Genomic DNA, 23,254 nt, shown 5'->3' with positions numbered 1-23,254 from the left:
AAAAAGGGCTGGGAATATAGCTCAGTGGAAGAGCACCTGCCTGGCATGCTTGAGGTTCTAGGTTCAATCTACATTACCATCAAAACAACAAATGTGGCAGACACCTGAAGTTTTTCTCTTGCCTCTACACATCCAGCAGGAGCCTGAATTCCAAGAAAGCCTGGTTTCCTGGACCCAATGATGCGCACCGATTCCTACCCTAACCATTCATGCATGGTTTTGCATGAATTTCTTTATACTTCTGACAAATCTAAGGTGTAACCCTACCATCATCTTAAATTTGAAACTTCCAGAACAGTTCCAAGAAAAGAACAGTGTGTGTACCCATGCCCTGTGCACAAGCTTGTGGCTTGGAACACTCTGTTTTTCTTCTCAAGACAGGGTTTCTTTGTGTAACCTTGGCTGTTCTGGAAATTGACCTTGAACTCAGAGATGTGTCTGCCTCTGTCTCCCCAATTCTGGGATTAAAGATGTGTTCTACGACACCCAACCTGTAGGTTTTTTAAAATTAATTACAGAAATTAATTACTTTGTATCCCAGCTGTAGCCCCCTCCTTTACTCCCTCCCAATCTCAGCCTCTCTCCTTCATCTCCTCCCTGCCCCTCTCTAAGTCCACTGATAGGGGAGGTCCTCCTTCCCTTCCATCTGACTCTAGCTTATCAGGTCTCATCAGGACTAGCTGCAATGTCCTCCTCTGTGGCCTAGCAAGGCTGCTCCTCCCTCAGGGTTGGGGGAGGGGAGGTCAAAGAGCCAGCCACTGAGTTCATGTCAGAGACTGTCCCTGTTCCCCTTACTGGGAAACCCACTTGGACACTGAGCTGCCATGGGCTACATCTGAGCAGGGGTTCTAGGTTATAATAATCCAAACCTTGGGCAGAGTGCAGGAAATAATATGAAAGAAGGGGGAGTTAGTAAGACCTGGAGAGGACAGGAGCTCCACAAAGACCAAATATATCTGGGCAGAGGGGTCTTTTCTGAGGCTGATTCTCCAACTAAGGACCATACATGGATATAACCAATCTGTGATTGTTGGCACAATCTGTAAGCATCCTTCTTGTGCTAACCCATCAGAAAGAAGCGCCCCCAAACTAGCAACTGTTCCCCCCTGCAACTACCCCTACCCCACACCCCACAGTTGCCCCCACACTCTCTTGCAGCTGCCCTCACCACTGAAACTGCCCCCGTTTGCCCTCGCAGCACTGCCCCTACCCCAAACCTGCCCCCCATACCTGCTCCCCCCGTACCCTCACAACTGCCCCATTCCCCATCCCCACAGCTGCAGGCAAGGACCTCTCTCTGGAAAAAACAGGGACACAATGCTGTCCACCAGAGTCAGAGGCATTTCTTATGTAGTATTTTAAAGAGCTACACAGGAGCTGTGAGAGCACCACCATCCCTACTTCAAGCCCAGGAGGCTGAGGAACTGATCAGGGCTACAAGGAATAGGAGCTTGAGGATGACCATGGACCAGAAGCTTCTGCTGTAAGAACAGACATAGGCTACAGGCTAGAGGCCAGTCAGGGCAATCATGTGTGCAGCCTGTAGGATTATAGGGCCATTACTAGTGCCCTTACCCTTACTTTGTCACAAGTTACCCATCAACCAACCAGGGCCTTCAACAAATCAACTGACCAGTTACCCAGTGCCCACCAAGTCCGTAGTAATTGGGGGTGGCCTGGGTTGCAGTAGGGACTCTGAAGGACTCATTTCCTGAAGTTTTCAATGTGATAATAGTGAAGTATTACTGTGACTCTGTGAGATTCATACAGTGCAGTGTTGAAAAGGGAAGAAAAGCTATGTGTCCTGGTTTGCTTTCTATTGCTGTGATAAATACTACAACCAAAAAGAACTCGGGGAAGAAAAGGTTTATTTCATCTTACAGTTCCCCACTGAGGAAAGCCAAGGTACAAACCTGGAGGCAGGAACTGAAGCACAGGCCATGGAGGAACACTGCTTTCTGGCTTACTTTCAGCCTGCTCTTTATACAGTCTGGGACTACCTGCCCAGGGGTAGCACTACTCACAGAGGGCTGGGCACACCCTCCTCTATCAATCATTAACCAAGAAAATGCCCCACAAACTTGCCTATGGGCCAGTCTAATGAAGGTATTTTCTGAATTGAGGTTCCCTTTTCCCAGATGACCCTAGCTTTTATCAAACTAACAAAAAACTGGCATATTAGGTTTGGTGGTGATACCTGTACCCCCTAGCACTCAGGAACAGCAGGAAGGGGGTCAGGAGTTCAAAGCCAATATGGGCTGCCTAAGACCCTGTCCAAATACAAAAATAGAAAAAAAAATTTCTGCCTCTAGGACCAGTTAGAGTTGGAGCATTTCCTTGTGCCACAACCGTCTCTGACATAGTATCTCACCTTTTTTTTTTCCCCTGCCCCTCAACCAGGACAGGTTTGGCAAGTGCAGAGATTTGAATAGATCTAATTATTTCCTGGGTCAGATGCAGTTGGACATTTTGGTGCAGAATACAGTAGGTTATGATATGCCCAAGGCCAGCAGTCCTGGTGAGGGTCTGTCCTGGAGCTTGGTGTCAGCTTCTCAGTGGGAAGACCTTTCTCTTTTAGCACTGAGACAATGAAGCAATAGCCCATTGTCCAGGACTGTTTCATTTTTCTGCATGTGTCAGTTAGCATTCTCATGGAGTCCCCCTCTGCTTAAAAAAAAAAAAAAAAAAAAGTCATTGAGCTGGCTATGCTGATGAATGCCTTTAATCCCAGCACTCAGGGATGTAGAAGTGGGCAGATCACTGTTAGTTTGAGGCAAGCCTGGTCTACAAAGCCAGTCTAGGACATCCAAGGCTACACAGAGAAACCCTGTCTTGAAAACAATAACATGTCATTGTGGACTTAGGCACTTAAAATTTTTCCGTTATGTTTGTGTTTATGAATGTGTGTGTGTAGGTCTGCACATTCTGTGGTTTTGGACTTGGTTCTCCTTCAACTCTCAGCTCAAAGGCAGCTCAAAGGCAGCTTTTAGGCTTGCATTTGAACAGCAAGTGCTTTTGACCACTAAGGCTTCTCTTGCTGGCCATTTTTTTTAAAATTTATTGTTGTTGTTTTTGAGACAGGATCTTTGTGTGTAGTCCTGGACTATGCTGGGATTATAGGCAGAAACCACCATGCTTGGTTTGACCTGGCCTGTGTTCCTTTGCCCTGCTTAGACAGTTTCTGAGCTTCCCCTGTTTTCTGGCCCCCATACAGAAAAGCCTTTCCCCTGTGGGCCTTCTCTAATAGCACAGAGAAGGCTGGGGGCTCCTGAAGCCAATTCTTCATAGTTCTGGAGGCTAGGAGTTTTAAGACCAGAGTTCTCTATGTGTGATCCTAATGGGTCTCTCCTACTCACCCGTATACTCAGATCAGCTCTGAGAAACCCCCCCTCCTAATCCTTTACCATGGCTATGAGGGTTTCTGGGGAGACATGACAATTTACAGTAGAACCCTTTTGGGTGGGGAATCAGGGATCTTGGTACTGGTTCTGCTACTGCTATGGGAATGTCACCACACCTAGAAATTTTCTACAGGCAGAGCTCAAAAATATCCAAGCATGTCCCTACTGATGTCCCCCTACTGATGTCCTCCTTTACCCTATTCTCTAATAGTTTGTGTCTCCTTTCAGATTAGAGCTGTTAGAGGACAGTTAGAGTGACATATGCTTGTAATCTCAGCACTTGAGAAGTGGAAGTAGGAGGATCAGGAGTTCAAGGCCAGCCTGGGCTACATGAGACCATATCTTTTAAAAAAAAAAACAAAACAAAAAAAGTTGAAACTTTGTACAGGAACTGGATTTCTGTAAGAGACACTCTTGATTGCATCAGGGAGTCAAATGTACAAGGAGCCATTCTCGGGTCTATCAGCCCCCAGAGGATGTTCCGTATGTAGTAGATATTTCAGGCAAGGTCCTATGGTCTTGGTAAGTCATGGGTTCAGTTAAGGCAGGTGGCATTAAATTTTTTGGAGGGTACTGGAGGAGTTGCAATTGAACTGAAGACTTCACACATTAGGGAACTGCTCTACCTTTGAGATAGTTGTATCCAACCCATTTACTTTGGTTGTTTGAGGAAAAGCCTCAGTAAGTCCCCCAGGCAGGACTTGAATTTATAATACTTCTGCTTCAGCCTCCTAAATTGATAAGATAGCAGGCCTGTATTACCAGGCCTGGCTGCTTTTCTCATTCCTTTAAAATATGGAAGTGGTGGCATATGCCTTCAGTCCTAGCACTCAAGGCAAAGGCAGGAGGTTCTACATGAGTTTGAGGCTAGCCTGGTGTGTAAAGTGAGTTCTAGGACAGCCAGAGCTATACAGAGGAACACTGTTTCAAAGGACAAAACCAAAATATTTACAACCCACACATTAGGAAATTTACATGATGTGTCTGGACAGAGCAAACGCTGGTGTCTGTGTCCCCCATCAGAAATTTCCTACAGACGCCTCTTGCTCAGAATGAACCAGCAGAAGCTCATTATCTTGCATGCTAATTTTTTAATTTTTTAGATGCTTTAAAAAAAAAAAGTCCTCCGTGTTTTCCAGTTTGTATTGATTTGCTGTGGTTATCATAGGAAAGGAGGAGAGATTGGAATTAGGGCAGGCTGGCTCCGCTAAAAGCCTGAGGAAACACATATTCCAGGCTCTTTCCCAGCTCCTGGCCTTTGCTGGGCAGTCTTCCACAATCTGTTGAGCATAGGTGTGTCATCCTGTCCTCTGTCATCATGTTCACAGGTTGTTCTGTGTGCATGTCTGTGTTAAAATATCCCCTATCCCTCTCATGGTGCTGAGGATCAAACGTAGGACTTTGCATGCACAGCAAGCTCTCTACCACTGAAAAATATCCTAGCCACAAATCTCCCTTTTTAAAAGGAAATAGTCATATTATTGCTTACAGGGTGGTCTCAGTTTTAATTTGATCACCTCTTTAAAGGACACTATTTTTAAGGACACTATCTTCCAATAATGTCACAGATCCTGGGGGTTAAGATTACAACACATGAAGGTTTTAGGGGAACACACGAACCATTAATACCAAACTCTGTTGACATGTACATGTGAGCCCATGTCTTGTCCCATTTCCTGTGATGGTACCCAGAAGGACACAGTTCAGTGGTGCAGTAATGGCCCTGGATTTTGGGAGGCAAACTGGAGCTGACTCCAGGACACTGTGCGCATGGGAGCAGAGCACTGATGACTCCTACTACTCACAGGACATGCCCACAATTCCTGTAGCAGAGAAGCTCCTGTGTCACTCTGGCTTGTTTCTTGAGATGTGTGTTTTGCTTCTTTTTCTCCAAGCTACTGCTCGTGTTGTCTGTCCACCTCATCCCTTTCTTGTTAATTTTTAAGGGCAGTTTTGCAAAAATATATAAACACAGGACATGTCTGGTAACCACTGGCATTTGGGAGAGGCTTCATGCTCTACAGTGGTGATTTGACTGCAAAGGCAGAAAACCACAAAACAGAAAGCTGATCATATCAGTAAGAAGCCGAAATAAAAGTGGCTCTAGGAGCTGAACGCCAAGGATGTCAGAGCTGCATTCCACCTGTCTGGGATCTCAGCTCCAGCTGAGGGCAGGGAGGTGACTAAACAGGGCTAGAAAGGAGGGAAGTGGGACAGCTGAAGCACTGGCATGTGAGCAGGTGAATGGGCAGGTATGGAACCACCTTGGCTGTACTATCCAGCCTGGATGGCAGCAACCTACCAGAGAGGGGAAGCTATCCCCTGGTCCTGGTCTTAGCCAGTGGGCATGAGTTTGAGGCTACATGTCCTCTGTGGGCACACGTTCTAAAGGGCAACTCTCCTGGAAGACTACTATCAAGCACAGGTAGAGATACAAGTAATGCCAAAAGAACTCCCACTGTGGATCCCAACAGACTCGGAAAGTCTGAGTGACAGGTGTGTGCCTGGTAGGGTCAGGCTATCCTGTCTTTTTCCTTCCTTCTGGGGACCACATCCCTACCCCAGTAGGTAGTAGCTTCCAACCCTTCTTGGTGTCATCTGAAGGTCAAGGTGAAGAATAAAAAACCTGCTCTGAGCCTATGTGGACAGGATGGGGGCATGGAATCCTCTGCTAAACTGGGTTAAATACCAAAACCAGGCTTATCAGCCTGCCAGCCAATAACATGGCTGGAATGTGGGCCTGCCCTGAGGGCAGAGGGCCCTACCTGATTGGGCTTTGTTGGAGGAAGGGGACATCTCTTCCAGAGGGCTTATCAGACACAGGCAAACAGAGGCATTTCCCACCCACTCCTACTCCATGGCTTTTTGGGATCAGGACTTGACAATGGAGAATGTACTGCAGAGGGCTGGACCTGGGCTAAGGTCAGGGTAGTGTGGTTCTAATCCAAAGCTGTCCCTTCCAGGCTAGTATCCAATGCCCCTGGGCTCTCCTGGCCTCCTCACCCTCTGTCTACATTCACCACATGGAGGCTTCAGTCTTTTGCTTTTCCCACCCTCACAGCCAGCCCTTGAGACTTAGGCCCCTTGTGGTCACTGTCATGCATGGACACCCTGGTCTTGTACAGACAGCTGGATCTGCCTTGGCAACCTAGGTGGCTCTGTGGGGCGGGCCCACAGAATGAGGAGGGTGGGGCATCTAGGGAGACTTAAAGAGCTCCCAAGGCACACCCTGTGCCCTGTGCTGCCGCCGCCATCGGATGCCTCAGCTCCCACCATGGCTGAAACTACCAAGCTCCAGCTTTTTGTGAAGGTTCTGGGGAAGCTGGGTTGGAGGGGTGCTCTGTTTTGTTGTGTAGGCTGAGGGATGGGTCTTCCTAATGGTGTCTGAGTCCCTTCCCCTATGGTGGGCTTAAGCTGCCCCACACTGGGCTGAGTAGTCAGGCATCCTGGGGTAGGAGCTACCACAAAGGGGGGGGGAATCAGATAGTCTGGGTCCTACTCTTTATCTTGCTTGGCTCCAGGATTTGGCCCAGACCTGGGAGAAAGCCCTTGGTGGTAGGTGTCAGTCTGGTAGCTGGCATCAGACATTTAGCTAGAGATTCAAGTTCATGTGCCAGAACGAGGCTTGTCAGACAGCCCCATCAGCTCTCAGGCGAATGCTCAGATCTGAGTGGAGGCAGGTGCTGGCCTCCTCTTTGACCACTCCCTTCCCTGAGCTGTTAGCCTGAATACCCAGTTGTGTGGGTCAATGACTTAGAAGATTGACTCTCTGGCCTGCCCCACCTTGCAGCCAGTCTCCGTGACTGGAACCCTCTGGCTCTGGAAGAAAAGGTTGTGACAGGACCCCAAACCCAGGTCTCCCCACTCCCAGCTTCTCCTCATTCCAGGGATCAGTTCAAGAGCCCTCACTAGACACTTGTACATGCCATGGCCAACCAGGCCAGAGGCCTAGCCTGCCTCCAGAGCCAATGGCAGTGGGAGGCAGAGTCCCACCCAGTCAGGTGTTAGGATTCCTGGCGTCTTTTCCCAGCCTCTGCTCCACCCACCCAGGCCAGTGAGGATGGCCAGAGTGTCGGACACTGCCCTTCTTGTCAGCGGCTCTTCATGGTCCTACTCCTCAAGGGTGTGCCCTTCACACTCACAACAGTGGACACACGAAGGTGAGACACTGCCCTGGACCCCTCCCTGGCCTCTGCCCACCTCAGGCTGGCCACCTCCCTTCTGCCTGGTGTCAACAGGGCATTGGATGTGCTGAAGGACTTCGCGCCAGGCTCACAGCTGCCCATCCTGCTCTATGATGGGGATGTCAAGACAGATACACTGCAGATTGAAGAATTCCTGGAGGAGACACTGGGGCCACCTGAGTACCTGATAGGACACCCCGGGGGGACACCTGGGAGAGTGCCTAGGAAGGGTGCTTTAAGGGACAATATATGTGAGGGTCTGACTGGAGTTCCTAAACCATTTACATCTACAGCTTCCCAAGCCTAGAACCCAGGTACAGGGAGTCCAACACAGCAGGCAATGACATCTTCCACAAATTCTCTGCCTTTATCAAGAACCCAGTGCCTGCACAGGACAATGGTGAGACACAGGCCAGCAGTGAGAGGTAGGAGAGTTAACCCAAGGCCAAGGCTGAGTCCTCACTGTGCCCTTGTCCCCAAGCCCTGTATCAGCAGCTGCTCCGTGCCCTGACCAGACTAGACAGCTTCCTGCGTGCACCTCTGGACCATGAACTGGCACAGGAACCACAACTTCCTGAGTCCCGCCGCCGCTTCCTAGATGGTGACCGGTTCACACTTGCTGACTGCAGCCTGCTGCCCAAGCTGCACATTGTGGATGTGAGTAAGGGACCAGCTGGTAGGTGTGGGTAGAAGGGTTGTTGAGTGAGGTCCTCATCACACTCTTTTGCACCCGCAGACCGTGTGTTCACACTTCCGCCAGGCGCCCATCCCCATGGAACTGTGGGCTGTTCGCCGCTACCTGGACAGTGCATTGCAGGAGAAGGAGTTCAAGTATACGTGTCCACACAGAGCAGAGATCCTGGCAGCTTACCAACCTGCTGTGCACCCCCGTTAGTACCCCTACCTCCATACACACATCTGTAGCCACATAAAGCATCTTTGCCTGAAGCAACTGTGTCCTGAGCATCCGAGCGGCCAGAGACCCAAATTACACCACTCCAACCCCCTGGTGATAAACATAGTTCAAGATGACAGCTCAAAATGATGAAGGCAAGAGAATCCACTGGGGAAGGCACAGCTCATCTTCCTCCATGGCGCTAGCACAACGGCCTGGGACTCCCTACAGCTGCCCTGGCACAGAGGCACCAGAGATCTAGGGGACTGGATTAGTCTACCAAACCAGTCAGGCCAGAGCTGGGTGGGGTGCCCTGGAAGGCCAAGAAGGGTGAAGAACAGAGCCCCATGAAGCTCAGCCTCCAGGATCCTGGCCAAGTAGGTGGGGACCGGCTAACATTCTCGAGTCCAGCCATAGGCTGTGGGCTAACCCCATCTCCTATAAGGGCCTTCCAAACACTCATCTGACCAAGACACCTCCTCTGTGAATCTTTGTATGGGACAGGTGTGAACTGCTCTACCTGGGTGGGGACTGAAAGTGTGGGACAGCATTCTAAGCCTTAGTGAGTCTGGCCTACCAGACTGGGACCCTCTCAGCTTCTGGGCTGGCCATGCAGAAACAACAGAAACAACAGAATAGGTCTGAGAAAGGTCTGCTGTCCTAGACACAGCCAGGACAGCCTCCTAAATACTGATGCATCTGTTTGCATCCTGGGGTGCCACACCAAAGGATCTTCTCTGGGCCCCTTCCCAAGACCAATTCTCACTAGTCAAGTCTGGCTTAGCATCTCTACTTGAGGGAGCAGTTTATTTGACAGGGAAGAGATAAGAGGCACTCTTGCCCAACAGCAGGACAACAGTGGAAGTGAAGCAAAGTTGTCTGATGGGTGGGAGTCTCAGATCTACCCCTTTGCTTGCAGACAGGCTCCTGGCAAGGTCACTGGTTTTGCTATATTCAGGTCTCATCAAAGTCTACACCACCAGATGGTTTCTTACTAGAAAACAAGAGTATATATATAATGCACAGAGGAAAGGGAAATGGGCCCAGGGTAGGAAAGACAGGTGGCAAGTACCTTTTGAAGCCAGGGTTGATGAGAGACTCCCCTGGACACCTTTTCCTGACCCCAGGTCCAGAACTGCCTCTCTGGTGATCAAGTTCTGCCAGAAAACCAGATCAGGGAATTCTTGAAACCCAACAGAACCCTGACCAGAACTCTGTCCACGTTGAAAGATTCTCTCTAGAACATGAGACATCTGGGGAGGCAGCTCCAGAGAAAGACTAGCCCCTTACCTGCTAAGAAGAGGTGAGGGACTGCTGGCTGGGTGTTCTTCCTGGGCCTAGCAGTGGTTTCTTCTGCAGCTGGGAGAAAGCCATGGCATCCCACTTAATACCAGGAGGTTCTGCAAAAGCTTGCCCCCAAGGGAGGATACAGGTATCCACCTTACCTGCCAGCTGCCTCTCTAGGTTGCACACACGCTTTGCCAGGCTGAGAGTCAAAGCCTGCAGCCTGAGGGCTGCCTCTGGGCTGGGCACCTTGGAGAGGTCAAAGGTCAGTGCAGAGGTGTCCCCTGAAAGGGTCATCAATGCCCTGTCCTCTTGCAGGCTTACAGTCACTGCTTGCTGCTGGCAGGCTGCCCTAAGAAGGGAGAAAGTGTGTGTTATGGTCAGGATGTGTTATCCCTACCCAAAGCTCCTCACTCACACGGCCTCCCTAATTGGGACTCACCTGAACCGGGAAGAGATATCTTCAGTCCCACTTAAGCCAGATCGGGCTTTCTGCTAGGAACACGGAATTGTCACTAACAGCCCAGGATCCTGGACCCACTGGACACCCCAAACTGCCCAACCCTGGATATACTATTAGAACCACAGTCACAGGAGAGGGAAAAGGGTGGCAGGCTCCCAGATGTCTCCTATCCCCAGTGCTGTTACGCACGAATGTTGCCAGGCTGTCAGGTGAGAAGCAGGTACTCCAGAGCTCCGCGGCGTCCGTCACACTGGGCGGGAGGGGCTGTCAGGCACGGCGCCCGCTGCGCTCCCGCACTCCACGTCCCTAGACCCCACTCACCAGAGGTTGAAGCCGTCGCGGAACCCCTCTCCATTACTCTCCCTCACGCAGTAGCACACCAAGTGGGGCGAGCCAGAGCTCGTCGACACAACGCAAAGCGGCAGCGACAGCGGCGGAGGTGCCATAGCAGGTATGGCTGCTGGAGCCAAGCCAGCTGTGGGGTTAGGGCGCCTGCGCAGAAATATGAACTACAAGACTTCCCTGCTAAGCTGTCCGCTCGTGGGCGGTACTTCTGTTGTCTAGACGGAAGGAAGGACAGGACTGCTGGGCGGGGCGGTACTCAAAGGGTGTCTTTGTTTCCGGGGAATTGGCTTTGGGCGCCGGGCCGAACTAGAGGGCGGAGCTTGGCGCGTGGGGCGGAACTAGAGGGACCTGGAGGGCGGGGCTTTGCGCTTTAGTCCCTTTTCTGAAGTAGACGCCTCAATTCTTTTTTTTTTTTTTTTTTTTTTTTGTTCTTTAAAAACATTTATTGTTGCAACTAATGCAGACCCATCAGTGAGACAGCAAGTTGGAAACAGGTGCAGTCCGACAGTTCTGTGAGGTCACAGAAGACCCTGAGACACCCCCACTGGGGCATGCACCACCCCACACACTATACCAGAACTCTTTATTTTTGTTGTTGGTTTTTATTTTTGTAAAAATGGTTTATTCCATGGCCATGAAGAAGAAAGAATAAGAAGCAGAAGAAGAAGAAAGGAGGAGGTGGTGGAGGAGGAGGAGGAGGAGGAGGAAGAAGGAGGAAGGAAGGAAGGAAGGAAGGAAGGAAGGAAGGAAGGAAGGAAGGAAGGAAGGAAGGAAGGAAGGAGGAGGAGAAGAAGAAGAAGAAGAAGAAGAGGAAGAAGAAGAAGAAGAAGAAGAAGAAGAAGAAGAAGAAGAAGAAGAAGAAGAAGAAGAAGAAGAAGAAGAAGAAGAAAAAGGACCTGCTGAGTAAATATTGGCTTAAGGCATACAGCAGCTTGCTACCTCCACACAGGCGATGGGGCAGAGAGCGCCTGTTCTCCAGGACATCCACCTAGAAGGCTACTGTACACACCCCACTATACAGACACAGCCCCCTGCTGACTGCTCTCAGCCCGGACCCTGGCCGTGCTACCCCCCAGGCAAGGCTACCACCGTTCCCACCAGTGGCTCTGTGCTGGCTTCTCTGGGTGAAAGGCAAAATGTGAAATGCTGGCAAGAGGCAGTCTGGAGTTCTGGCTGCCTTCGCTTATTTTAAAAAGCCACCCAATGTGGAGGTCTTAAGTTCCCTTCACAGGAAGTAGACTCCTCAATTCTATAACGTGCTTCGCTCTTCGGCCCTTGCACCCTAGCAGAGATGTACTAGGGCCTCATTCCTTGTGCTCCTTGGCTCTTCTGGGTCCCTCCTAGCGACGGCGCGAAGCTCTGCTGCTCTTAATGACGATCCTCTTTCTTATCCATCCCCCATGGGCTTCTCCTGGACATTGTTAGTCCCTTGTCCCTTCATGTCACTTTAGATATAAACACATCTCTTTCCAAGCTGAGTTGTAACAAGCCAAAATGCAAGAGTGAGTACAGTGTGTTTGGTAAATAGTGCAAACAGGGAAATGTTCTCTCCATGCAATTTTCTCTTTCCATGGTCTGAGCCTGGTGCAACCTATTGTCTTAGTCCTGAGAACACCTTGACCAACACAAGGTCTCTGGAACTTGAGATCTAATGGGAGAGATGAAAAGGACAGCACTCAGGTTGCTGCAAACTGCTGATCAGAATTCACAAGGGCTGCAGAATATGAGCTGGTGCTATTTGAGCTACTATCTGCAGAGAATGGAGGCCAGCAAAGCATTTGCTCAGAAGGCCTGGATGGAACAGAAGTCTTCCAAGGCTGTGCAGGAGGGTTGTCAAGGGCTGGAGAGATGGGTAAGAGCAATTGACCTCTTCCTAGAGGTCCTGAGTTCAATTCCCAGCAACCACATGGTGGCTCACAACCATCTATAATGATATCTGGTGCCCTCTTGCAGATAGAACATTGTATGCATAATAAATAAATCTTTTTTAAAAAGGAAAAAAGAAAATACCATAATGGCTCTCATGAACCTGTGAGAGCCATGGTGATTGTGACTTTGTGAATTGTGCTAACATGTTTGAAGGATGCCATTAACCAGACAGCCCTCAATTCTCACTTTCTTTGAGTTTTGCTTAAGCCTGCCTCAGAGCCTTTGGTGGGTTGTTACCTGTCCCCAGCCCTGTGCATTACCTGTAGCTCTTTACTGAGACAGCATCTTTTGAGAGGGTCCTCTTGAGGCTTTGAGAAGAACATTTCACTCTGCCCAAGTCTCCATCCCTCTCTCCCATGTCATTACTTATTTTCCCTGCTTGTCACTGTGTACTGTACATTCTGGCTTTAGTATTCTTTAGCACAGCCTTGGGTCTGCCTGCCTGCATTTCCACCTTAGTATGACCCCTCCCAGAAGCTGCACCTAAAGTCTTGCTTCAAGGCACTGGAAGATGGCAGAACTGATGGTTGTCATTTCTCCCATCCCTATTGTATTGCTCACCACAACACAGGTATGGAGCCCTGCCAGTGCTAGTGAGGGACTAGGAGGCAGAGACCTATCCAGACCTGGGAGACAGCACAACACATCCTCTTCCATTAGAGGGCCTGCCCCAGACCTTAAAGACCCAGAGATAACACAGCCTATTGTCCTAAGCTGCTAAATACTGCAGTGATTTGTTTCTCAGCTTTCTACGGAGCTGCTGGTTTTTGTTGTTGTTTCTGTCTGTTTGTGTGTTTACCACTTTTGTGTTTTCAGTTCTTAGGCAATGAGCTAGGCCCAGCAGTGCATAGCAGAGTTCCCAACCACTTGGGGGGCTCAGACATTGCTTGGACCAAGTAATTAAAAAAAAACCTTTTAAAATTGTGTGTATATGTGAATGCCTGTGAACATGTGAGTTCAGGCACCCATGGAGTCCAAAGGAGGAGGCTGGCATTACAGGCGATTAGCAGTGAGTCACCATGTGGATGCTGGGAATTACACCTGGGGCCTTTGGGAAAGCAGCAACTGAAATGATGTGCACAACAGATATTATATGAGATGGAAAGAGAGAGACACGAAAGTGGGAGGGGATGGGGCACTCCAACAGAAAGGGGAGAAAGCAAGAAAGAGGAAGAACAAGAGCGCAAAAGAGAGAGGTAAGAGGCAGGGGTCCGTTTATAGCTCCTGCACAGATGAATCGTGACTGTCAGGATGACATCATAGGTTACTAGGCAACCCAGAAGCAGGCTGCCTAAATACTAACATTTTGCCCTGTTTCTATAATTAAAAAATGAGGAGTTTGGGCTGCTTCTCATGTTAAAGCATATAAATGTAAGTTCATTGGAAGCAGCTATTGGTTGCCATACAAGGGGGTAAGAAAAAGAGAGGAAGAAAAAAATAATAGCACCAAAATGTCCAGATTACATGGTGAGGAGAAAGGGAAGCCCCTGCCCTGGAAAGTTCAGGGTAGAGGGTGGAATTTGCCAGCCATGCACTGCAGCAGATAGGGATTGAGGAATACTGGGAGAACCTGGAGCTGCTTGTCCTGGAACTGAAGCACACCATTTTAGCCTTTTTGTTAATAATAAATGAATAACGAATGGAGATTCTCTTCTGGCTACTTCCTGCTGACAATGGGGCTGCTATAGGGAGGTCAAAAGGCTGAAATGCTGGCCAAGTCCAGAAAGAACAGGCTGTTTTGATGCTGTCCAGGATCTGTAAGAACATCAGTGGCTGGGAGGGAAAGTGCAGGTCCAGCTTTATGAAGTCTGTCAGGTCAGACTGGGACACCTATGGTAGCTACCTTGTGCTATTGTGGATGTAGGAAACACCTGGGTCTGGCAGGCTGCTGGAACATATATGTAGGCAGAAGATAAAGTTAAGTAGGTTATGGAGAAAAATTCTTTAGGTATACATTTAAAACTTTTGGGAGAGTGAACAGAGGTGGAATGCTTGGATCAAAGAAGAGACTTGAACATGGGAACCTTCATTTACCCAATCACTGGCAGTAATTTTAAGTAATAAAAAGGTTTTATTTTGGATCTGTTATTTAAGGGAACTTGAGGCCAAGTTTGGTTGCAGAGGTGTGTATGCTTAGAGGCCCTTAAATCAGGTGCTAGGTATAGAAATCTGAAATTCTCCAGAAAACATTCCAGATCAGAGGAATGGACTATTCCCATTGGGCAGGTAGGAGTCAATGACCTGTCAAGGTGTCCCAAAAGCAAGGTATGACTTAGTAGAGTAGTATGGTACAATCTATTCCAACAGCTCATCAGTGTTGGCCAGAGACCAAGGGCACAGTTGCCTATAGCAGACATGGTTTACCTAGCTAGGATTTTGTAGATGAGCAAGAGGGGGAGGGAGCGAAACCATGCTGGTAGAGAGAAAATATCACCCAAGAGAGAAGTTCTAGATGAAGGGTTTGGATATAGGTTGGTGAAAGCCATAAAAGCATTTACGCCAACCAGAAGTGAAGACTCACCAATCAGCTGGTGTTGGGTATAGGAGTGTAGTGATCCGGTAGCCAGGAATTGATGCCATCCAGCAGGGAAGACTCACCAGTCAGCTGGTGTTGGGTGTAGGAATGTAGTGATCCTGTAGCCAAGTATTGATGCCATCCAGCAGGGAAGACTCACCAATCAGACAGTGTTAGATGTAGGAATGTAGCAATTGAGTAGCCAAGAAAGGGGAGTCCCAAAACCAGTGAAAAGGGAGGAATCCCACCCTCTGAGATAGGCAGTAGGTGAGAAATTTAATCTGGAGACCAATTGAGCTGAGAGGTGGATTTGGGTGGATTTCTGCAGCTTACAAGAATTTCTTTTTAATTTTACAAAGGAGACAAAATTCTAGACATATTAGCATAACCATTGTAATCTGCACTGAAATACACACTGTAGAAAAGGCAGTAGACATACACCCTTTAAGACATAACCACTCTTTAAGGTAAGCTCTGGAAAGGCAGAGGCCTTCCATGAAGTAGAAGGTAGAAGTAGAAGTAAAACATTTTCCTAGACCCTCAGACATTCATAGCTGGCATTAACCAACTTTAAAGCTTAAGGTCCTCATAACTTAACTTTTGGTATCCTTAAGCCTTGTATCCAATTGTTTACTATGAGACATAGGTGAGACTGCTATGAACTATCCTTTAGCTAAAGTAATTGTAAAAGGTTATATCTGAGACCTGTTTCTTGTTTGATAACAAATCAGACTCTGTCTGGCAGTAACAGCTCTAGGATTGAGACTTAAGGCCTGGTCTCCTTCATATGAAGGTAACTGAGATGCATCTCAGTTGCAAGACAGAAATTGGCAATGTGACTGTGAGATCTGAATGTGAGGTTAAAACAGACCTGCAATGTTACCCTGGGCTGAGTGAGAGTGGTGGAGGTAGCTGAATCTAGGACCCATTTGTCCTCCGCTAGGCCAAGGAGCTCAAAGGCTGGAAGTGTCTGTGGCTCTTGTGCTGGTGGAGCTTCCATGGCTGGGAACAGATGACAAGCTTGCATGGGAGCATTTTGACTTCTAGAGGCCAGTCTGCCAGCAGGCAGGGTGTGGCTTGTTGAGGCAGCCATGAAACCAGTGTCCCCTTTAGCTGCATTTGAAACAGTTACCTGGTAGAGCTGACTTTTGGCTATACCCTGGTGGGATGGGTATAGCCAAAACAAGAATCTTGTTTTGCAGATTTCTTGTTTTTCTTCTATGGGAAGCTGACAGCCTCAGAGCAGTAGCCAAAGTCTGGAGCATAGCTTTTGCTGTAGCTGAGCCTGTCAGGAAGATTCAAGGGCTTTAAACATCATTTTTCCCAACTCCTGTATGGGAGGTTCAGGGACCATGCTCAGCCATTCAGTTAAGACAGCAGTGAGGCCATATCTGCATCTGTAGGACTATAAATATGTTTTTGAACATGTTAAAGGACTTGATCATCTATAAGATGACCAACTATTAATTTGCACTTATTAACCCCTAAATATTAGGACTTTAGGTTTGGTCCTGTTAAGTTGAAACCTTAAAAGTCCGTTAAAAGGAGAGCATAGCAGTTTCTTGGCTTGCATCCTTTGGGCTCTGTCGTGGAAGGAGGACTGCGCCTCATCTTCCTGAAGGTTGAGAACAAAAAGAAGATGCACCTGGACTTTCCCCAGAGCCCTCTGCGGAGTCTAAGGCGTCGGGTGGAGTTGGTTCGTAAGCCGCGCTCCTTACTGTAAATAGAAGTCACTTCTGCCTTCCTCCCATGGAAAACTTGTTATATCTTCCATAAGTGTTTGCTACAGAAGGCATCTGTGGTGGTTCCTTAAACTACAAAAAAATTGCCCAAGCTTGTGACATCAGCCCTGTCAAGTGTTCATGATGCTGGGCCCTGAGGGAGGTGAAGGCTATGTGGTCAAACTCTGAGGCCTACCCTGGTCCTGCTCAATTGAGGATGTACAAAACTTCCTCTCCAACTGCACAATTCATGATGGGTTGCAGGTGTTCATTTCATTTATACTAGAGAAGGCAGGCAGAGTGGTGAGGCTTTTGTTGAACTTGAGTCAGAAGATGATGTAAAATTGGCTCTGAAAAAAGACAGGGAAAGCATGGGACACCAGTATATTGAGGTGTTCAAGTCACACAGAACTGAGATGGATTGGGTGTTGAAGCACAGTGGTCCAAACAGTGCCGACAGTGCCAATGATGGCTTTGTGAGGCTCCAGGGACTCCCATTTGGATGCACAAAGGAAGAAATCGTTCAGTTCTTCTCAGGGTTGGAAATTGTGCCAAATGGGATCATATTACCTGTGGACCCAGAGGGCAAGATTACAGGGGAGGCCTTCGTTCAGTTTGCCTCACAAGAGTTAGCTGAGAAAGCTCTAGGGAAGCACAAGGAGAGAATAGGTATATTGAAGTGTTCAAGAGCAGTCAGGAGGAAGTTAGGTCATACTCAGATCCACCTCTGAAGTTAATGTCTGTGCAGAGGCCTGGGCCTTATGACCGGCCTGGCACAGCCCAGAGATACATTAGCATTGTGAAACAGGCAAGCCTGGATAGGATGAGGTCTGGTGCCTATAGTACAGGCTATAGGGGCTATGAAGAATAGAGTGGCCTCAGTGATGGCTATGGCTTCACCACTGATCTGTTTGGGAGAGACCTCAGCTACTGTCTCTTAGGAATGTATGACCACAGATACAGAGACAGCGAATTCACAGTGCAGAGCACCACTGGCCACTGCGTCCACATGAGAGGGCTGCCCTACAAAGCAACAGAGAATGACATCTACAACTTCACTCAACCCTGTGAGGGTTCATATTGAGGTTGGCCCTGATGGAAGAGTGACGGGAGAAGCTGATGTTGAGTTTGCCACCCATGAAGAAGCAGTGGCAGCTATGTTGAAGGACAGGGCCAACATGCAGCGCAGATACATAGAACTCTTCCTGAATTCAACAACAGGGGCTAGCAATGGGGCTTGTAGCAGCCAGGTGATGCAGGGCATGGGAGTGTCAGCTGCCCAGGCAACTTACAGCGGCCTGGAGAGTCAGTCAGTGAGTGGCTGTTATGGGGACGGCTATAGCAGTCAGAACAGCATGGGTGGATATGACTAGTATTGTAGGAACATTTGAAAAGCTTGTACCACGCTTTCTGGCTTGGTAGGCCCTCCCCACTTCATATTAGTGACATATTAGTGACTGGAGAACTCAAAGGTGCTAGATCCCTGATGCAAAAAAGCATTCTCATGTTCTTCATTCTAGTTTATATTTTCATTTAAAATCTTTAGGTTAAGTTTAAGCTTTTTAAAAGTTAGTTTTGAGAATTGAGACACAATACTAATACTGTGGGAATTGGTGAGGCCTTGACTTAAAGCTTTCTTTGTACTGTGATTTCCTTTTAGGTGTATTTTGCTAAGTGAAACTTGTTAAATTTTTGTTAACTAATTTTTTTTTCTTAAAATAAAGACTTTTTCACACACAAAAAAACAAAAACAAACAAACAAAAAAACCAGTTTCCTGTATGATTTAGTATATAAAAAGTCTATAGCTTATAAAAGTCTAAGGCTATATATTAGATTACCATATTCAGAAAATAAGACCAAACATATTTTAACCTTTTGATAGTGAAGATATAGCACAATGACCAAGTTTTAACATAAATAAATAAATGCCTCTAAAATTAATAGATCTTAAATTAGAGTACTTGTAAAAACTTCTGTGTAGTAACCCCTTGAGCTATGAGTTTTAAAACCAACAATATAGAACAGTATAAAGCAATTTTAAAATTATATTTGAATTTATTATACCAAACCTTTTAGCATTTATGTATTAATTCAGGAACTGATAACGACATAGGCAATTAGACATACATTTTAAATTAGCTTAATTTGAATAGACTTTTATAACTTTGAAATTTTAGCATCATATAAAATTATTTTGAACCAGTGTTGAATCATATATATGGTAAAATATAATTTTAAATTTATATAAAAAACCCATACCCATTTAAAATGAGACTTGTTGCTTTTAGTCTAATAGGAGATAAAGAGTTAATTATGACTAAGAAAGTCTTATAAATGTAAATCCAATGAGCAAATTACATAAATTGTTAGATAAGAATTTCATTAGATAAGAATTGACAGCATTTAAAAAAATTTAAGAGTAGAGTGTACAGAAATCAGGAAGAAAATAATTTTTTAAAAGCTGGGAAGTCGGGCCTTAGAGGTCAGAGAGATTTTGAGAGACTGTTTAGAATGTGGCTTGGAGTCCTGCGGGGTGGGGGAGGGCCGAGCGTCTGGGAGATCCCAGCGCATTTGGGCGCGCCTTCTCTGTTCTAAAACTAACACTGAGGCTTGCCATGTGCAGTGTTCAGCTGTGCTGTGATGGCACAGGGAGACTGGGTCGTGCGACCCAGGGTACTTGCTGACCGGATGGCTGTCCGGTCAGTTCGAAAATCTCTGGGCCTGTGGCACAGCTGAGTCAACGTCTGCGCAATTGAAAATAATCCTCTGCACGTAAGCCCGAGCGGCGGCGGGAAATTTGCTTACCCAACAGGGATGGTTTAGAAGCAGGTTGTGTCTGAGTCGGCAGTTCCAGAGGGGAGGGGCTACAGCTGGAATACAAAGTGAATGAACTGTAATATACTAAAAAAAGATTAAAGTCTGGTGCGAGCGTCCCAGTTTTCCCAAGCCGACTCTAGCGCAGTGTGAGCATCTGCTTTGTCCCAGGTGTTCGGAGCACATGGCAGGGCACTGAGTCTGAGCTGCCAAGAGCAGAGGGACAGGTGCATGAGATAAAGGCAGGGCAGTTGAGAGAAAGTGTAGGTTTTAAGGAATATGTAGTTGAGTGGTGGTTAGGGATAGGCGGAACAGGAGAAAAATCTGTTGCAGGCAAATTTGCTTAAGGTGTGACCAGACCAGGTGCTCCCGGGAGAGCCCTTCCAGACCCAACACATCAATGAAATAATGATGTGCACAACAGATATTATATGAAAGAGGTTTATTGGATGGAGATGGAGAGAGAGAGAGTGAGAGAAAGAGAGAGAGAGAGAGAGAGAGAGAGAGAGAGGATGATGATGATGGGAAAGGAGAAAGAGATGATGATGAAAGAGGCGAGGGGACACCCCAACAGAGAAAGGAGAGAAAGCAAGATAGAGAAAGAACAAGAGAGCAAGAGAGAGAGGTAAGAGGCAGGGGTCCATTTGCCTGCCAGGTTCGTCTGTCTGGCAGGTGACACATGATGACATCATAGGTTACTAGGCAACCCAAAAGCAGGCTGCCTAAATACTAACAGCAACTATTCTTAACCACTGAGCTATTTTCTCTAGCCCATTGAACCAAGGAATTTGAGGCCACTTTGGGCAGCATATCAAGACCACTTTAGGTAAGGTGGGTCCAAGTATTCTGAGCATTGAGGGTAGGATTTGGCATAGCTTGTAATGCTGTTGTGTGTAATTATATGTTATGTATTATATGTAATTTGACATACTTTGTTTCTGGTTGAAGAACTGGCTGCCCCTTGTGGCCATACTATGGTGGTGCAGTATATGACAAGTGGATTGACTGCTGCCAGTAGGGACTAATCACTTCTGGACTCCCAGGAACCAGGGTTTCTAACCAGAAGGAAGGGTAGGGTGTCCCTGAGGCTAATGAAAGCATCCCACCTTTCCCCATTCTAGACACTTTTGGGAGTCCTTGGAGGCAAAGCTGAACCAGTTGTAGGATGGCCTGCCGCATCTCTGTTGTTATCTCCTTTTGGCCTAAGGTAAGGATGAACAACAACAGATAGAACATTATTCAAGTGACAGCCCAGGCAGCATTTCTCAGTAAACCCCTCTGTGGTGAGAACTGGGTTTTGGTGGACTGAATGTACCTTATCCAAACCTTGTAAAACACAGCTGCTACAGGAGCAGATAGGAATCGAGCTTTCTGGCTTGGTAGGCCCTCCCCACTTCATATTAGTGACAGTGCGCACTTCCAGCCAAGACCTGGAGACCAGAAGGTACTGGGGCATTAAAGGGGCTGGCTGATCAGTGGAGCACATGCAAGAGGGTGTGTGTTAGTGTATGTGTGTGTGCTTCTTTTCTCTGTGACCTCTCATCCCAGCCAGCTTCAATTAAAATAAAAAAAAAAAAAGCTCTGGCAAGACAGAAGTTTTTTTTTTTTTTTTTTTTTTTTTTTTTGAGTGAAAAATTTCAAACCAACTACAAAGAAGAAATAATAGCATAATGAGTCCTGGATGGAAGAATTACCAACCTTTGGCAAATTTACAGTCAGTATTTTATCAAATTTTGTAGAACATTTATATTACAGACAGCACTAAACTTTACCCTCAAAATTTTCAGGACAATTTGCTCTCTTTTTGAGCAATTGCATGAGTCCAGCAGAGGCCTGATGTGTGTGGCCATAACTGTCTTCCCCAGCCCTGGAGGCAGTGTGTATGGATGTGTGTGGCTCTTTCTGTGGATTAATTGTTAGTAATCATGGGCCAAACTTCATCTGTTGGCTGTTTACCCCTTAACTTGATTTAGCTTACTTAAAAAATTTTCAGAGAAAAGCAGCTCATTTGGAACAACAAACACTGATAAATGGGCTCTTTTCTTGAAGCTCTGCACTCAAATTGAATTAGCACAACAATCTCATGACTTGTATCATCAAAATAGCAATAGCATTAAAAAAAACAGTATCATATCACCAGTGAAGCTGCTTATCAAGCTATAAAACAACGCCCACAGTGTCCATAATTTACAACTGTACCACACATGGGTGTTAATCCGAGAAGGCTTATTCTTAACCAACTTTGGCAGATGGATGTTACTCATATATCAAAGTTTGGACAACAAAAATTTGTTCATATAGTAGTGGACACTTTTTCTGGCTTTATTTTTGCTTCTACACAAACTAAAAAAGCTGCTAAACGCATTGTTGCTCATTGTTTATTATACTTCCCTATTATGAGCATACCAAAAGTCATTAAAACAGACAGCATGTCAGGATGTATTAGTAAGGCACCTCAAACTTTTTGTATGCAATTTAATATCACAAAACTAAAATTCTTTATAATCCACAAGGACAAGATATTGTTAAAAGAGCACATGGTTCATTAAAACAACAACTACAAAAAATCAAAAGGGGGGAGTTATATCCCTGGACTCCAAAGAATTCTTTGTTTATTTAAAATTTGGACAAACAGGGTTTGACAGATGCAGAACGTTTTTGGCACCCAAAAACTAAAAGATAATTTTGCCATGGTGAAATGATGAGGTCCTTTAACTGAACAATGGAATATGCCCAACTGATTTTGATTCAGGGATGAGGCCTTGTTTGTGTTTTTCCACAGGATGCTGAAAATGCTCTTTGGTTACCTGAATGACTGATGCAGTTTGTGGAGGCTGCCACTTCTGCTGACTGTATCAACAGTAGTTTGGTGATGAGTGCAATAAGAGAACCATGCTGGGCATATGTTCCAGATCCTCCTCTGCTACAACCTGTTCCTTGGAATGGTCTGGAAATATTTGTATCCACTAATGACACTCACTTACTAGATTTTCCTTGGACTGAGCAACAAGTGACTTCACAGATGAATAATTATTCTGGTATCAGTAAGGCAATTCCTATATGCTTTCCAAAAAAATGCTACTCAAAACTGATGTGTCATTGTTACCTCACAAATATGGACTGCAAATATCACAAAGAATACTCAACAAAGTGTCATGATGGGCATGCCACAGTTTGAAGAAACTAATATTTCTCACAACTTATATTCACAAAGTGTTAGAGCATTTTTATTAAAACCAGGTAGTTTATGAGACCCCATATATAATAAATCTATTAATTGGAAGCACTGTTATCATGCCTGTTCAATTTTCTATTAGTAATGTATCTAAGATAATTATCTGGTCAGAGAATCAAACAGATTTAGGCAACAAAAAATACTTGCTTCAGGAATTTGGATTACTCCAAAAATTATATTCAGAGACATTTATGGAAAATAGCTGCAGTATATATCCTCCTATGCTGTCTACTGATTCAAAGATGAATAACAGTAGTTATGGACATGGTGTTAGGAAAGATGTCTCTGTTTGCTTAACTTACCCTTATGTATTTTTACTAGGTAATGTTAAAATTGAAAATATGTCTGTAAACTTTAATGTTTCATGCTTGAATTGCTGTCTTTCCAGTTGCTTATCAGTTGTTAATGTACAAACTTCAGTTCTGATTTTACATCAACCACCATTCATTATGATAACTCATATCATA

General features: G+C 46.3%; 2 protein-coding genes, 1 long non-coding RNA gene and 1 pseudogene across 7 annotated transcripts; 3 read left to right on the top strand and 1 right to left on the bottom strand.

Moving 5' to 3' along the window:
* The first annotated feature begins 6,578 nt into the window (after positions 1–6,578).
* Clic3 (chloride intracellular channel 3) lies at positions 6,579–8,533 on the top strand. The gene is made up of 6 exons (XM_021651146.2): positions 6,579–6,711; positions 7,452–7,561; positions 7,640–7,765; positions 7,879–7,985; positions 8,067–8,242; positions 8,322–8,533. The coding sequence occupies exons 1-6, from the start codon at positions 6,580–6,582 to the stop codon at positions 8,478–8,480; spliced, it is 810 nt and encodes a 269-aa protein (XP_021506821.2). The 5' UTR covers position 6,579; the 3' UTR covers positions 8,481–8,533.
* Paxx (PAXX non-homologous end joining factor) lies at positions 7,934–10,832 on the bottom strand. 5 transcript variants are annotated; one of them, XM_021651148.2, is made up of 7 exons: positions 10,549–10,825; positions 10,417–10,477; positions 10,207–10,256; positions 9,926–10,116; positions 9,771–9,839; positions 9,553–9,637; positions 7,934–8,384 (listed from the first exon to the last, which is right to left on the bottom strand). In XM_021651148.2, exons 1-7 carry the CDS (start codon positions 10,671–10,673, stop codon positions 8,381–8,383), a joined length of 585 nt encoding a protein of 194 aa, XP_021506823.1. In that variant the 5' UTR covers positions 10,674–10,825; the 3' UTR covers positions 7,934–8,380. The 5 variants fall into 5 exon arrangements, with proteins under 5 accessions (XP_021506823.1, XP_060245590.1, XP_021506822.1 ...); XM_060389607.1 differs by lacking the exon at positions 7,934–8,384 and adding an exon at positions 9,255–9,474 and having other exon boundaries at positions 9,771–9,833; positions 10,549–10,829; XM_021651147.2 differs by lacking the exon at positions 7,934–8,384 and adding an exon at positions 9,255–9,474 and having other exon boundaries at positions 10,549–10,812.
* A 5,954-nt stretch (positions 10,833–16,786) lies between these two features.
* Positions 16,787–18,122, top strand: LOC110557026 (heterogeneous nuclear ribonucleoprotein F-like; annotated as a pseudogene).
* An 874-nt stretch (positions 18,123–18,996) lies between these two features.
* LOC132655842 (uncharacterized) lies at positions 18,997–22,912 on the top strand. The gene is made up of 3 exons (XR_009593729.1): positions 18,997–19,510; positions 20,674–20,759; positions 22,335–22,912. It is a non-coding gene; the product is annotated as an uncharacterized LOC132655842 (long non-coding RNA).
* Positions 22,913–23,254: the final 342 nt, after the last annotated feature.

Source organism: Meriones unguiculatus, chromosome 8 (assembly GCF_030254825.1).
Source record: "Meriones unguiculatus strain TT.TT164.6M chromosome 8, Bangor_MerUng_6.1, whole genome shotgun sequence".
In the NCBI taxonomy this organism is placed as follows: domain Eukaryota; kingdom Metazoa; phylum Chordata; class Mammalia; order Rodentia; family Muridae; genus Meriones; species Meriones unguiculatus.
The sequence above is the reverse complement of the archived record's forward strand: the minus strand, read 5'-3'. Positions and strand labels throughout refer to the sequence as shown.